This window comes from Pavona decussata, unplaced genomic scaffold (genome assembly GCF_977016875.1).
Source record: "Pavona decussata unplaced genomic scaffold, jaPavDecu1.1 SCAFFOLD_602, whole genome shotgun sequence".
In the NCBI taxonomy this organism is placed as follows: domain Eukaryota; kingdom Metazoa; phylum Cnidaria; class Anthozoa; order Scleractinia; family Agariciidae; genus Pavona; species Pavona decussata.
In genome coordinates this window covers 5,544,561-5,558,867 of record NW_028145860.1, presented here as the reverse complement: position 1 = coordinate 5,558,867, position 14,307 = coordinate 5,544,561, and the positions used below count along the sequence as shown (strand labels likewise).

At 39.2% G+C, this 14,307-nt stretch overlaps 2 protein-coding genes across 2 annotated transcripts; both read right to left on the bottom strand.

Moving 5' to 3' along the window:
• Window positions 1-2,386: 2,386 nt before the first annotated feature.
• Window positions 2,387-6,699, bottom strand: LOC146449620 (galactosylceramide sulfotransferase-like). Its single transcript, XM_085101148.1, has 2 exons — window positions 4,830-6,699; window positions 2,387-4,037 (listed from the first exon to the last, which is right to left on the bottom strand). Exons 1-2 carry the CDS (start codon window positions 5,009-5,011, stop codon window positions 3,011-3,013), a joined length of 1,209 nt encoding a protein of 402 aa, XP_084957274.1. The 5' UTR covers window positions 5,012-6,699; the 3' UTR covers window positions 2,387-3,010.
• Window positions 6,700-6,813: 114 nt separating this feature from the next.
• On the bottom strand, window positions 6,814-14,152 carry LOC146449619 (cytochrome P450 3A24-like). The gene is made up of 5 exons (XM_085101146.1): window positions 13,702-14,152; window positions 11,006-11,211; window positions 9,555-9,843; window positions 8,532-8,835; window positions 6,814-8,398 (listed from the first exon to the last, which is right to left on the bottom strand). Exons 1-5 carry the CDS (start codon window positions 14,050-14,052, stop codon window positions 8,007-8,009), a joined length of 1,542 nt encoding a protein of 513 aa, XP_084957272.1. The 5' UTR covers window positions 14,053-14,152; the 3' UTR covers window positions 6,814-8,006.
• Between the last annotated feature and the right edge of the window lie 155 nt (window positions 14,153-14,307).

Genomic DNA, 14,307 nt, shown 5'->3' with positions numbered 1-14,307 from the left:
CTCGAAGGCCTTAGACATATCCATATAGATCATGTCCACCTGTTTTCCGTCGTCTAGTAGGGAGCCCACGAGGTCCAAAACTTCCAAAAGGTTGGAGGTGCATGATTTCCCTCTAATGAATCCATGTTGACAATCTCTTACCACCTCGTACAGTCTATCTTTGAAGTGTTAAATACACATCGCGCCAAGACTTAGTTTGGTTACCAGTGACGGTAAGGAGATGGGCCTGTAATTCTCTGTGCACTCAGCCTCACCCTTTTTAAAAACAGGAACAACGTTAGCTTCCTTCCAGTTGTGCGGGAAAGAACCAGTGTTTAATGACTTGCTGCGATTACAGAGGCTGTTTCCTTAAGAAGTTGCGCTAGGATTTGATCAGGTCCTGTGACTTTCGTGACATCAAGGGCTTCGAGCACGGATTGGACTCAATAACCGTGAGCGCTCACCATTCCGACATATCAGGAAAAGCTGGTGCATTGGCAACGGTGGGGGTGGGGGGTGTCATGGGCGAAAACTGATGCAAAGTGTGAGTTAAACAGATTGGCTATTTCTCGACGATTTTCAGCTAAAGATCTTAACGGCATACGATTACCTGGGTCAGCGATAAGAACTCCACCACCACCTCTATCAGACCGATCTCTCCTAAATATTGTAAAGCCAGAAAGCAATATTTCAGATTTGCTGATACTTTGTTTCAACCATGTCTCGTTGACGCATATAACATCATGCAGAGTTTTCGGCGTACACCAGGCCCTGGAAGCGAAGGAGGTGACACACGGATTGCCAGTTTGTTGTGCTGTCTTTGTGATAACTTTTTAAGGGTCTTAATTCATCATGAGGCAATTGATCTTACTAGCAGTCGAAGCAGAAAGCGGGCCAAGGTTAGGATTGATTTTACCAGACATCAAGAGGCGAAAGCATCTGAGTTGTTGCAGTAACAAACGTGGTACTTTTTCATTACCTGGCACAGTAAGTTTTGACTTAACATCCCAAAACAGAAAAATAGCAACGGCTTTCATAGAGCTCTTCGAGTGACGACCTGATTCCCTTAACAATGTCATCAATCCATTGAAGGAGAAATCGTTTTCGGGAAAACGGCAATAAAAATTGTAAGAATAAAATAAGATAAAAGGAGTCCAAGACTAGCGGTACCTCCAAGACTACAGGTCGTTTGACCACGAGTCATCCTTCTGTCGTTATATCATTTTAGCCCGTGCGCATGCTCAAACCTCAAAGCATGAATACATTGTCAAATTTGTAAAAATTGTATTTGATGTAAAGTAATGTTTTGTTAGTAAAAATAAGAAAAAGTGTTCACTAAAAGACATAACGTTATTCCTGTAAGTAGTGTGAACATTGTAAGCACTTTTAGTTTTGTGAGTATAGTAAGTATTGTTAACAATGTAGATATAGTCATTGTGGTTAGTACTCTGTGTATTGTAAGTGATGTTAATAGTGCTCAGTTTTGTAAATCTCATGTCATGTATGCAAATAAAAATTGTTAAAAAAAAATACATTGTCATATATGTATTGATCTGAATCTCAGTGTAAGACAGTAAGGTGGAGCTGGGGCGCCAACGAAAGGGATCTGTCTCATATGGTCTAGGGGCCGACTTTTCTCTCCCTCACTGTCTTGTCGGGGACAAGGTATCGGAAAGCAGCACGGAACCACCTCCAGCTGGCATAAGCGAACCGCGGGCCGAAATCTCGTGGTACATCGTCATGGTACAACGCTCCGGCAAAGTGTCCGGAGGTACCACTGTGGGCTGTATTTTTTTCTCTTTTTCAGCCATTTTGATATTAATTAAGGATGGCAAGTCACCCGAAGACATCGTAAGGAAAGAAGCGTTTCATTCATGTCCTTGTCAAATTGCCGACGGATATTGTGCAGTATTCATAGCCTTTAAGCCAATTTTGCACATTAAGCACGTTCCCTTGAAAATATAGCATCGATAAATACATTTATGCGCAGATCAAGGGCCTGTTTCACAGGAAATTCCTCCGCGCTGGAAAGATTTTCGGAAAAATGTCAGGGAAACATAAAATAATTACGATAGTGTAGGATATTAAAACTCGGGAAATTGGAAATCTTTTCCGTGAATGTCCGGTCACCGAAATTTTGAAAGGATATCGGTCCAAATTTCCGGTCGAGGGTAATTTTATTGGACAAAAATGCCTGGAGAGGCCCATGTGTATTTTACGGCCTTTTCGAGTCGAAGAAAAGCGCTGGTCATGTTCTGTGTAAGAATAGTTCGCGAGTATCACGATTTCTGTTTTGCTAAGATATAATAACAATAACAATAACAATAACAATAATAATAATAATAATAATAATAATAATAATAACTTTTAAAAATAATAATCTCTTTATTAACGTATTCCAGGCAAATTGCTATTTACAAGTTAAAAGTAGAAAAAAGAGCTATTAAAACCTATTTAAAATTCATTTCGCTTAAAGAGACTACATGTATTTTCAAGCACAAGCTGACATACACAGCGTGATATAAAGATAGAAAGAATAGCACCTGATGGAAAACAGTGGAGCCGCCGTTATTTCCTGGCGCGTTACTTGCCTTCAAATTTCACTGGTAAAGACGGTGTTAGAGCGAAAAGTCAAATACGATTTTTTACGAGCCTGGCAGGGTTCCTTACAGGCAGGAAAAACAAACAAGGCATTTTTTACCCACCTAAAACCGGTGTTTTGATAAAAAATCTCAGCAAGCTAGATATTTAGAAACGATCCAGCCAGTCAACCGTCTAATGTATTCAGTTCCGAGCCAGCTCTATTCCAGCCTGCAGGGCGGGTTTTTAGTCGAGCGGCCCACCAGGTACTCTTGTTGTATCGAGGCTTCCCTTAGGTAGCTAAGGGGCTGCGCATATCATCACTCCCAGAGGACCCTATTACAAGTTTAGCGGGCTGCATCTGAGCCAAGCATAGATCTCTACCCAACTTGGCCCACCTAACATTTGTATATTCACTTTTTGTTCGCCAATACGTGAATACGTTATAGAACTAATGGTGCTTTTTTCTTAAGTATTCTATATAGTCTATCTCATTTGTTATCATTTTTCCACAAAGTCTCTTCAGTTGAGGATCCAGGTTTTCTTTTAAAGCGTAACCTCGAACCTCTTTTGATTGCTTGACATAAGTTTTCGTTAAATGTTCCCCAGGAAGCAGACAAGATTCTTTCAAAAGTTTGTTAACTTGTCTCAAACGCTCAACGTCAGTCCTGAAATCTTTTCCTAGCTTTTCAATTTGGTTCCAAAACGTTCTGTTGAAATAATCGTAAAGCATCATATCGGCTCGGTTCCACTGCCGAATCCTTCCAACAATCTCCTCGGAAAGATTCGTTTCCACGTCGGAAGAACTTCGTTGGTTGAGCTTAAAATACACAACATCCAGTATATCCCAACAGAGCTCACGGGCAAGTAAAACAAGAGATTCATCAAAATATTCCATCATAAGAACAAGATTAAAACTCCTGGCAAGTTCTTTAATCTCGTGGTTAATTATTCCTTCTTCATAAAATTGTGCGCTTTCTAGTCCCAAATCGAAAAACTGCCCGTTTTTCAGCAAATTAAGATAAGGTAAAACACCTTCTGATAATAAACTGCGTGAAATCTTTGACAAGATTTTGTTAGGATCCTCAAAGAACGTTTCCACTGGGTTTCTTGCAGTTGGTATTCCGAGAAGGTGCGCAAACTCCATGTAGTGAAAGGTCGATTCGAATTGAGTGACAGGATTTCGCAGAATTGTGATAAAAACTGTGTCCTCTCCCATCAAATCCCTCATTGGACCTTCGTTCCATCGAGCGTGGTTGCAAAAAATGTTGGGCTTCCTCCCGTTCAAGTCATCAACAAAGGTTTTTTCAAACAGCAATGGCCAATAGAAATTAAAAAAGCCTTGCGGTGGCAGAGCGAAAGTCAAGTTATGCAAGTCACCATGGCGGTTCAGAATGTTTGTTATGGTACTGCTTCCTGTCTTGTGAGTTTTTAGAAATAGTACGTTCTTCTTCGGTTGGCAGTTGCTGGGAGTTGTTCTACGGATGAAGAGATAATAAAACTAGAAAAGTGTGAAAAAATATACACTGATTGTTTTAAACACGAACTTGAACGTTTTCTGCTGTTCATCGGCCCCGTTCTCTTACTTGCCCCTCTACGAAGCCTTTCATCTTCAGTGTAACAATGTAATAAAAGAAAACTAACTTTGGAGTTTCGCATTTCATTACTTCAAAGAAAAGACTGAAAAACTGCCATAAGAACTAATCACAAATGTATTGTTTAATTGAATATTTTTGCTCATTTAATTATTGTTAGGGCTGTTAATCCACAGCCCTTATCATCATCATCATCATCATCATCATCATCATCATCATCATCATCATCATCATCATCATCATCATCATCATCAGAACCACAAGTGAGAATTGCTGTCATTTGTGGAATTGCATTTCATGATTTCATCCCTTACGTAAAAGTTAGATCACTCACTTGACAGAATGAAAAAGCCGACTCAAAAATTTATGAATGTACTGTAGTTTATGAATGTAGTTATCAGTCGAGTAGCCTATACAAAATACATTAAAGGATTAGCTTCCACGAAAAAACTGTGTTGCTGCGTCAGTGGGGACTGAAGTGGAAACGAATGTTTGCCGGGCCACCGTAACGAGATTCGAGTGCTGATGTTTGCAAGTGTTAGCCCTTCGTCAGAGCGAATCAAATACAAAATACAACCGGTGCCGGCCCGCTAGTAAACCCTATTACTTTGAACTCTTGTTTGTTTTCCACCGTCCGTGCTTTTAAGTGTAACATTTCAAAACTGCTCAACAAACCTGAATTTGTTCACATTACGGTCGCCTTCAATCTCCAAGCCTTGGTTTTCCACGCTCAGTATTTTTCCTAAGTTAGCTATGTAGACAACAAACATCAGCAGAACTGCAATGGACACGCCAAACTTCCGATAAAAAACCGGTGAAGTGGGAGGTTTCTTGAGCCATTTCACAGTGAGCGCCATGTTTATCCCTTCTCCGTGATTTTAAAATTATCACTTTCGACAAGGTTGTGTTGGAGGTTGTTTTAACTTCTTTGACCAGTTCATAACGACAAGAAATGGCTAGACAAACCAAACACGACCTTTGGTTTCACAAAGGTCGAGATAATTCAGTTTCTTAGTAAGAAAGAGGCGAAATACACTACTACCTGTTACTAACTTGCCACCCGCCAGACCCTTCCTAATACTACCTGCCAAAGAAACAATCAATTTACTTCATTTGTTTGTAGATCTCTGTGGTCGTTGTTAACATTATATACGGGAGGGGAGGGGAGAATTAATAATGACGGTTCATTAATCACCATTGCAGTTAAAAACTGAATTACAGGGATAAAATACAAGCTTCAAAAATTTACACTACTATAATAATACTACTAGAAAAACGTGACTCGCAAAACCTCGCGAAGCTAGGGCTGGGTGGACAGCTAGAAAGTATGAATTGTCTCGTTCTTTGAGATAGTGATCGAGAGGATAGTGTGCCCTTTGAACAGCCCCACCCTTGTGCAAGTTGTGTGATCACACCCACTCTGTGTGATGTCACCCCACAGACTGTGGGAGTGATACACTGTAATTAGCAGGACGTTAGGGATGCACCATTAGAAATGTGAAGGACGGGGAGAGGGGGGATTCCATAATATGAAGTAAGTACATTTACACACTGTGCCCTCGATAAAAGGTAATAAATGAGTCGGAACGCTTTGTGCGGTACATGTTCCTGTTGTTACATGCTTTGGTATTACAGATCGTCTCAGTCCTAAGGTTGTGGCCGTAGGTGTGTCCTCTGCTATTGGGTACTAAACAGTGATCTGGATGGTTACTATTATGTAATGTTTGGAAGTATTTAGTGCATAACTGGTTCCTCCTCGTTGCGAGACTTGTAAGCTGGGCAAAACTAAGGGCGTCTACATAGCCAAGGGATGGATACATAATAAGCAGGGCCCTTTTCTGAACCAATTCAAGCTTGTCAGAAAGGAAGGCAGGAATGTCCTGACACGCCTGTACACCGTACTCTAAAATAGGTCTTATAATGGTTAAGTACACTTTAAGGACTTTTCTAGTAGCTACTCTTGTATTTCTTAACATTCGCAACGAGAATAACAGCAACAAGAACAACAACAATATATTTGAAAAATAACAGAATGAATGGCTTGTCCCGCAAATAGTTACAGAACTAATCGAGGCGGGACAAAACGAACACAGGAACACTTGAGAAAAGTAACAAGAACTTACTTATATAGACATGCTAAAACTTTACGCAACAACAGAAAGTATTTTACGCTAGTTCACAGAATAAAAGTAATAATAGTAAATGGAACTTAGTGAGTCCAAGCGCTTAGAGGCCTTCCTTAAGATATAGTCAATATGATAGTTTTACCGTATCCTCTCTGGATGAAAAGAAAAAAAGGCAGCAAAAGCGGAACAAAGGCTTGCTCTTATCTAGGAAACAGTCACCAAAACGACGATCGGACGCTGAAAATAAAAATCATACAATATCTGTTGCGGTACTCCGCCATTGTGGAATGTCAAACGTTCTGGCAGAGATTAAAGTGGCCATACGGCAATGAACAAGAGAACTGACTTTCCAAAATCGAGAATTTATCAGGCAGAGTGCAAAGGGGATGTATTATTTAAGCTTTGCAAGACTCTTGGCTTTTAAGGCGAATAAATTAAGTTCTCGAACGCCAAATCAAGTTGTTAGAGCACTAATTTACGTCTAACCAGGGAATTAGCTCGGGGTCTACACAGATGTTGGAATTATCACTCAGTTGGTTGTTTAATAGCTCTTTACTTCAAGTCGACGTTTATTTTACAGCTCAGTTCACAGAATTCTCTGCTAAAGAACTTCTCGCTTTGCTTCAGAATGTTGGCCGGAGTATCATTGACAACCTACCGTCAAACTCTCGTCAGCTACTAATATAGGCTAACGTAAGCCTTTTTTTGATTCGTTGGTAACGGAATTTGTAATATGTTCCTTCCCTATATTTGATAAGGAAAATGTGCGTTTCTTTTAGAATTTTTTTTACGTTCTTCAAAATGTTCAACCAAAATAAAGCAACGGGTGAACTATGAAAATTACAATGAACATTCGTCGCGATAAAAATTGTACATTAACAATTGGAGGTATGTAAAATATTAAGTTTAGAGTTACAAGTGGTATCTAGCGTATTGGTTGTAAAACAACAACTTTCTGAGAAGAAAGGCAGTACTACAAGTCCACGCCTATTTCCATAAATTACAAAGTACGTCTTGTAAACACGTCGTGTTTACAAGTTTCAGTTCCCTATTTTTAAAAAAAATACGTGGTCATAGAACAAAAGCAGACTTCTTCAAATGAAAAGGGTTGAAAGAGTATTATTATTCAAATAAGTTTGGTTAAGACTTAACTTTAAATAAGGAATAACGGCTGGTATAAATTCGTAAAAATCTATTGTTATCTGGGGAAAACCAATTTCAAGCATAGTTGACCGGAAGGACCAGTTTCCTGAGAAACATGTCCAAAACAGAACACCTGCTCGTACCAAATTTATACCAGGAAAAAACAATGTTCGATCAGCGATAGATCAGTACCACACTAAACCATAAACAGAAAGGTAAACCATTGAAGTTTTAAGTTTTTTTTATCGCATCAATTAGAACATTCACCATAGATAAAACACTGGTGGCGTCGCTTCCCAACACCAGCGATTAATACACTCAAGAAAACCAAAGGCAAAATGACACAAGTGTGAGTCTTAATGGAAAATAAACATCATCATCATCATCATCATCATCATTTGTTACCCAGCTTTGTTCAATGCGGCCTGCAATTTATACCAAAAGACATTGTCTTTTATTTGTCCTTTCTATTTCATCTGATTTGTTATTAGATTTTTTTGGCAACGTGGCAACATTTAAACAAAGCGCCGCATTTTGATGCTGCATCCGTTGAATCAGTAGTTCAGCCTTGATACGTACGTCTTTATGTTTCTTTGATTCTTGATGCAACACGAAGATTTATTTCCGAACACGATAAAACACCCCTGTTTCCAACTTCAGGTGGGATCTTTGTATCTGGGCCGACTTCAAAGCGATATTTCTTTAAAACTCGTGCCAAAACCAGCTTCATCTCCAACTGCGCAAATCTTAATCCAATACAGTTATGTGGTCCGTGACCAAACGGCATGTAAGCGTAGGGATTGCGTGACTGCTTGGCCTCGGCTGAAAAGCGCTCTGGGTCAAATTTCTCTGGGTCTGGATAAATAGCTGGATCTCTTTGGACACTGTACACAGGGATAAGTATGATGGAATCTTTCGGGATCTTGATTCCTTTGAGGATACAGGATTCAGTACAGAGGCGAGAAATTGTGAATCCTGAAAATAATAACATCAAATAAAAAGGTGACATGACAGCCGTTCTGTGTCTCGTCACGCAATGCTATGAGGGAGACTAGGTAAGCAATTTGAATGCTAGCAATGAATGTTGTGCCTCAATTTGGCACCTTACCTGGTGGGTACAGCCTGAGTGTCTCTGATATCACCATGTCGAGATATAACAGCTCATTCACTGTGTCATACGTGGGCATTTCCTCTTCATCACTCCACACGCTGTCAATCTCCTGCTGCACTTTGTCTTGAATTTCGGGGTGTGTTGCTAGGTGATAGCATGTCAGGCTGAGAGTGGCACTGCTTGTCTCATATCCAGCAATAAGAAACGTGAAGCTCTGTGCAATAACTTCTGAATCAGAGAGCTTTTTAGAGTCTGGGACAGCAGGGTCATCTGCAGCAGCCAACATCATGTCAAGTAAGTCCTGACGAAATCAAACCAGACATTAGGGTGGATTGGGTGCAATGAAACCAAAACCAAAGTTTGTAATTACTTTGACCAATCACAGCAGATGCAAACATCACAATGAACCAATCAGAATAGACCATTTCTGAGTTGCTTTGAACCTCAGTATGAAAGCAAGGTGAAGTGCAAAGTTTTTGTTATGACGATTAGTTTTCATTCATATGCAAACAAAACTAATTTTCATATGAAAAGTTTTGCACGTAGCCTCGCTTTCATAGTGAGGTTCATAGCAACTCGGAAATGGCCTATTTAAAGGAAATACATGTAACTGGTGTCGAGTACATGCCTGGGAAAGTGTGTACGAACAAGTCACAATTATTACTGGTTTTGGTTTGGCTGACTGAGAAAGTGGCACAAATGTACTTCTGGTTGCTGAAGGATGGTTGGTTATTTCTTGTTCAGATAAGCTGCTGATTGGAATGTTAATGAGCACTCAACTCAATTCAATTCAATTCAATTTTTATTTTTCACACGTACAACGAGATTCAGTACAATACATAAAAAACAATAATGGAAAAATAACAGAAACTGTAGCACAACAACTGTAACAATGCAAGTTCACAAAGTTAGAGAACATTTCCTTGTTTATGAACGTTTATTACATCAAAAACCCCATGATACTTCCCCTTTAAGTACACCTATCACAAAGACAGTGCTAAATGAATTATTATCACAAACCTTCCTTCTGGTTGAATTTTCACTTCCAGCTCTCTTTGTGGCAACTATATTTTTTGTCATCTCAAAAAGTGGTGTCATATTTGACATCCAGAAGCTTGGAAATGCTTCCAGAATTTTCATTCCAAAAGGCACCACCAGAAGCAAGCCAACCAGTATTCTGTTTAAAACACTTTGATTCAAAGCGTTTCGAGCTTTTGCAATGACAGGGTCATCAGGATTGTCTTGAGAGTTTGCTTCTAGACCAAATGCTGCTGAAACAATGGCATCCATGGTTAGAGCTTGCTGAAACCTGCACAAAAAAAAAAAAAAAGAAAGAAAGAAAAAAGTGAAAGAAAAGTTTGAAAAATAGGTGAGCTTGGGTCAATTAACATCTACAAACTTTCAGTTACAACAAAATTACCAAGCTAAACCTTTGTGCAGTTTGAACTAAAAAAGTGTTCAGCAAAGGATATTAAAGCCTGTCCTGTCTCAGGCAAGAATCAATTAATTCATTGATCAAGGATAATTAATTTTTACCTTAACTGTATATTATTGCCTCTGAAAATCCTCTTTGGGGAAGTGGTAATAAAGTATGTATGTATGCAGTAATTACACAGGCTTCCAAGTTCTGCATACATGCAGACTACAAGGAGTCTATGATACAAACATTGCTATTATTTACAGTCAAACCTCCTGTAAGCGCCCACGCTTGGGACCAGAAAAAGTGAGTTTTCTGCTTATGGGAGGTTAAAATTGTAGCGTTTGTATGTAGCTAAGAACATGACAAAGTGTCCGCTTAAGAGAGGTGTCCACTTATGGGAGGTTAAGAATGTAGTGTTTGTATATAGCTGAGAACATAACCAAGTATGCAGGTGTGAGGGTCTGCATGTCCCCCGTCTGAATTTCAAACCTTTGCATGTCCTAATTTCGGAAAGGCCGCATTTCACTGTCGGAGTTTCATCTAATGACACTGATGTCGATGTTGCAATTTCGAAAATTCTGAATGTTTCTCCAATATAAATGCGATGTTGTAATTCTGTCACCAAAACGCACTGCCTTGGGATATATATAAAAGGAGCATTATCAATGAAATTCAGTAGTCAGTAGTCTTCAAACCGAGGCGAGATGCGAACTCAGGGAGAAAGGATAAACTCGGTATGTTTCCACCCAGAAGACTCACGAAACGATTAACTTTTAGAAAATACAATCTCATTTTCTTCTGCCCGAATGCTATCAAGTTGCTGGCTTATTTAAAATCGCCAATGTCGCTGTCCAGTTTGCTTCTATTTTTGTTGCTGTCACCATTTCACAGGAGTGGTCTTGTTGTTTGTCGCCATTTCATTTCCCTCACGTCGCCGTTTCAGAGTCATGTCGCCTGTTGGAATTTACCCTAACAGGGCCTCAGCTGTCTGATAGTGGAGGTTTGACTGTAAGTGATTGTACTGATTTCATTCATTTGAATCCAGACTTACTTGACAATATTAACACTTTGTTGTTTGTCTGCGATCTCACCAAGTTTCCTTGTAAGTTTGTCGCAGCAGGAATTCATCAGAGGAATCATCTGCTTCATCTTCAAAGCACTGAATGCTGGAGTCAGCGTGTTTCTTATGCGTTTCCACCTCTCTTTCTCTGCTGTAGTCATCATACTGGTAAAAGGCTCAGGAAGTTTTAGAACATTCTAAAGTAGATATAAATGTACATGGTCTCATCATCGGCATCAGTCTCAAATGTACGGGAGCTAGTACCTGGGAAGAGGGGGGGATTTTCCAGCTTACTGTCAAAGGAACTTAGGGCAAAAAGTGTCAACAGTTTGTAAAATTAAGTGTATAGACCAATTAATTGGTTTGATTTGGCACAATTTGATAAAGAAAAGAGGTGAGAAAATAAACCAGTGGCAGTGCTACAGATTATTCAAATCAGGCTGACTTTCACTCCACACTTAATACCAATACAAAAAAAAAATTATTGAACCTATAATCTTACTGTTCATGAGTTTTCAACTGGTATTTATTTATTCATTTATTTATTATTTTCCTCTTCTTTTTATTTTTAATGATTAATCAATTGCTTTGCTCAAGCTTTAGTGCCAACCTACCTTCTATATTTAAACATTATTTAGTTTTACTCGGCTCAATTAGCTTTTCATTTATTCTAAGTAAATGTTACCTCTTTTGTATTAATATATTATGTTGTTATTAAGTTTAACTTTGTTAACTTATTAATTTGGTAATAAAGCTTGTTGTTGTTGTTGTTTACCTACTAACTGGGCTGATTTATTGGTATGTGTAAACTACCCTTAAATCGCTCCAACTGCTCCCTCTCATTCTTTTGTGTTTTGTTTTGTTTTTTTTTTTTTGCCTCAAGACTCTCAGGCCCCATACAGGATCCACCACTGAACATTGAGGTTTGATTACCTGCGCCACACCCCACAATACTTATATAATATGTAAGTATTCCCAACTCCCAATGAAATAGACTTTCACTGCATTTAATTACTGTATTATGTGTAAATGATGTATGAAATCTTGAAAGGTGTGGTTGCAAAAATTAATGTTAACAACCACACTTTTTCAATCATACATTATTTACACATAATACAGTAATTAAATGCAGTGAAAGTCCATTTCAGTGGGAGTTGGGAATTTAGAGGTCTAAGTTCCAGTTTGAGTTCCACATATTTTTTCTTGGTTCTCGTCACTTGACATTGCAAATATAACGGCTAAATATGTCCATGAACCCTTCAATTAACTTCAGAAAATAGAGAAACTATATCTGAATTACATAAATTTCATGTTGTCAGTGTAACAGGTGTAATCAAGGTGGAAGAGCAAGAAAAAGTGAGGGGAAAATGGGGCTACATTAATCTCTCACTTTTTCTCATTCTCCCTCTTCCTCTCCCTTCCCCAATTGACCTGCTATGTAGGCTAATTTCACGTACTGAGAGTACGCCAATTAAGGGGACAGGAATAAGTGTCCGTATTATGGAGGTGAGGTGGAGAAGAAGGCTTTCTATGGATTTCAGTCTCTCAGAGACAAAATGAATTGTCCATAATAGAGAGGTGTCCATATTATAGAGGTGTCTGTAATCAGTGAAAGGTTCCACTGTAGCATTTTGTAGATGAAAGTTACAGGTATGCCTTTCTTGACACAATTCATATTGAGCTACTCATCCAGCTCAGTCACAGAGGCATCACCTAACAACAACAAATCACATTACAATTGTATACCTGCCAACTCTCATGCATTATGCGCAAGTCTCACCCATACAGACTGTGGACTAAAGACATTGATCTCACCCATCAAGGACAATTTCTCATGCCTGACTCACAAATCTGGATGAGTTGTTCTAAGAAAATTTCATTTCATTTCAGATTTGTTGTGTGTCATTTCTTTACTCCTTAAAACAATTGCAAAAGCTTTCAAATGTCTACAATCCGTTTGAATCGTAAGTGTTCAAAGATCGATGTAAAGTATATGAAATAATTCATATATGAACTGCGGATATAGATGAAAGTGAGAAGTGATCATCGCAGTGAATTTTCCAATTTATGCAATTGGAAATTGGAAGCCTGAAAAAAATTCAGGCTTCAACGGGATTCGAACCCGTGACCTCCGCGTTACCGGTGCGATGTTCAAAGATCGTCGAAATATCGTCGGACATTTTCGACAACGTTCGGAAGTCTTCGGAAAATCGTCGGAAATCTTCAGAAATGGCTCAGACGTTTTCGGAAATCCCAGTCATGATGAGACAAAGGTCTCACACGTTTGACTCAGAAAAAGTTGGCGGGTATACAATCGATTTCACTGGCAAGGATTGCCATCATTTAAACACAGCAACAGTGCCTAATTTATCCTTCAAGCAAGCTCTCTATTAGGTCAGCCACACCTATCCTCTCTCGCGGCTTCCTTCACTCACTGCTCACACTATAATCCTCTCACAGCTGACTCTAATGAAGAGCTTGTGGGCTATGCCTAAGTTTTGCAAGATTTCTGCACAGGTCATTAATTAGCTTGTGCACACAACTATGATTCAAAATTAATTCTATCCATGCTTGTTTGGGTATATGAAGACCCTGCATGTATAATTAATTTAAGGCACTGTGCGAAAATCCTTCCGTTTATTTGAAAAAAAAAATGCAATAGGAATGAAGAATAAAACAGAACTTACAGGGCGGTCACTGAAAGAGTCGAACTCCTTGACAAAGATATCCTTTAGCATCTCTGGATCTCCCACAACCAGATTTGGATTTGGACCAAAAAAACGCGTCGTAAAAACTTTGCCATATTTTTTATAGTATTCGTCGATTAGTAGATAGAACTGTCCCTTATGCCTCAACACATCTATCGTGTTACCCAAAAGTGGCAAGGGTTTTGGACCAGGGACGTCTCCGTATCGAGTACTGCCTGATTCACATCTGATAACTCCCCACAACACATAGACAACTAGCAAGATGGCCGACGCGATTAAGATGGTCTGCCATTGCGCACCAATTGTTTGCAGAAATTCTACAACCGCCATTCTGCTTGGAAATGCCGTTTTCCCTGACGCAGCTGAATTTTGCACCAGGTGTAGAATCCCTCGACGGTATACGACAAAGATTGCGTGACGAGCCAAAAGAGTGCATAGCTAGATTCCAGTTTCCCACAACGAAGCTCTCGGCCTTAGCCCGCTGGGCAAATAAACAAAACAAAACAAATCGAAACGTGTCAAAAATTATGCAAAAAACGCGATGACACTCAGAATATATTTTAATTATCGATAAACTAATACAAC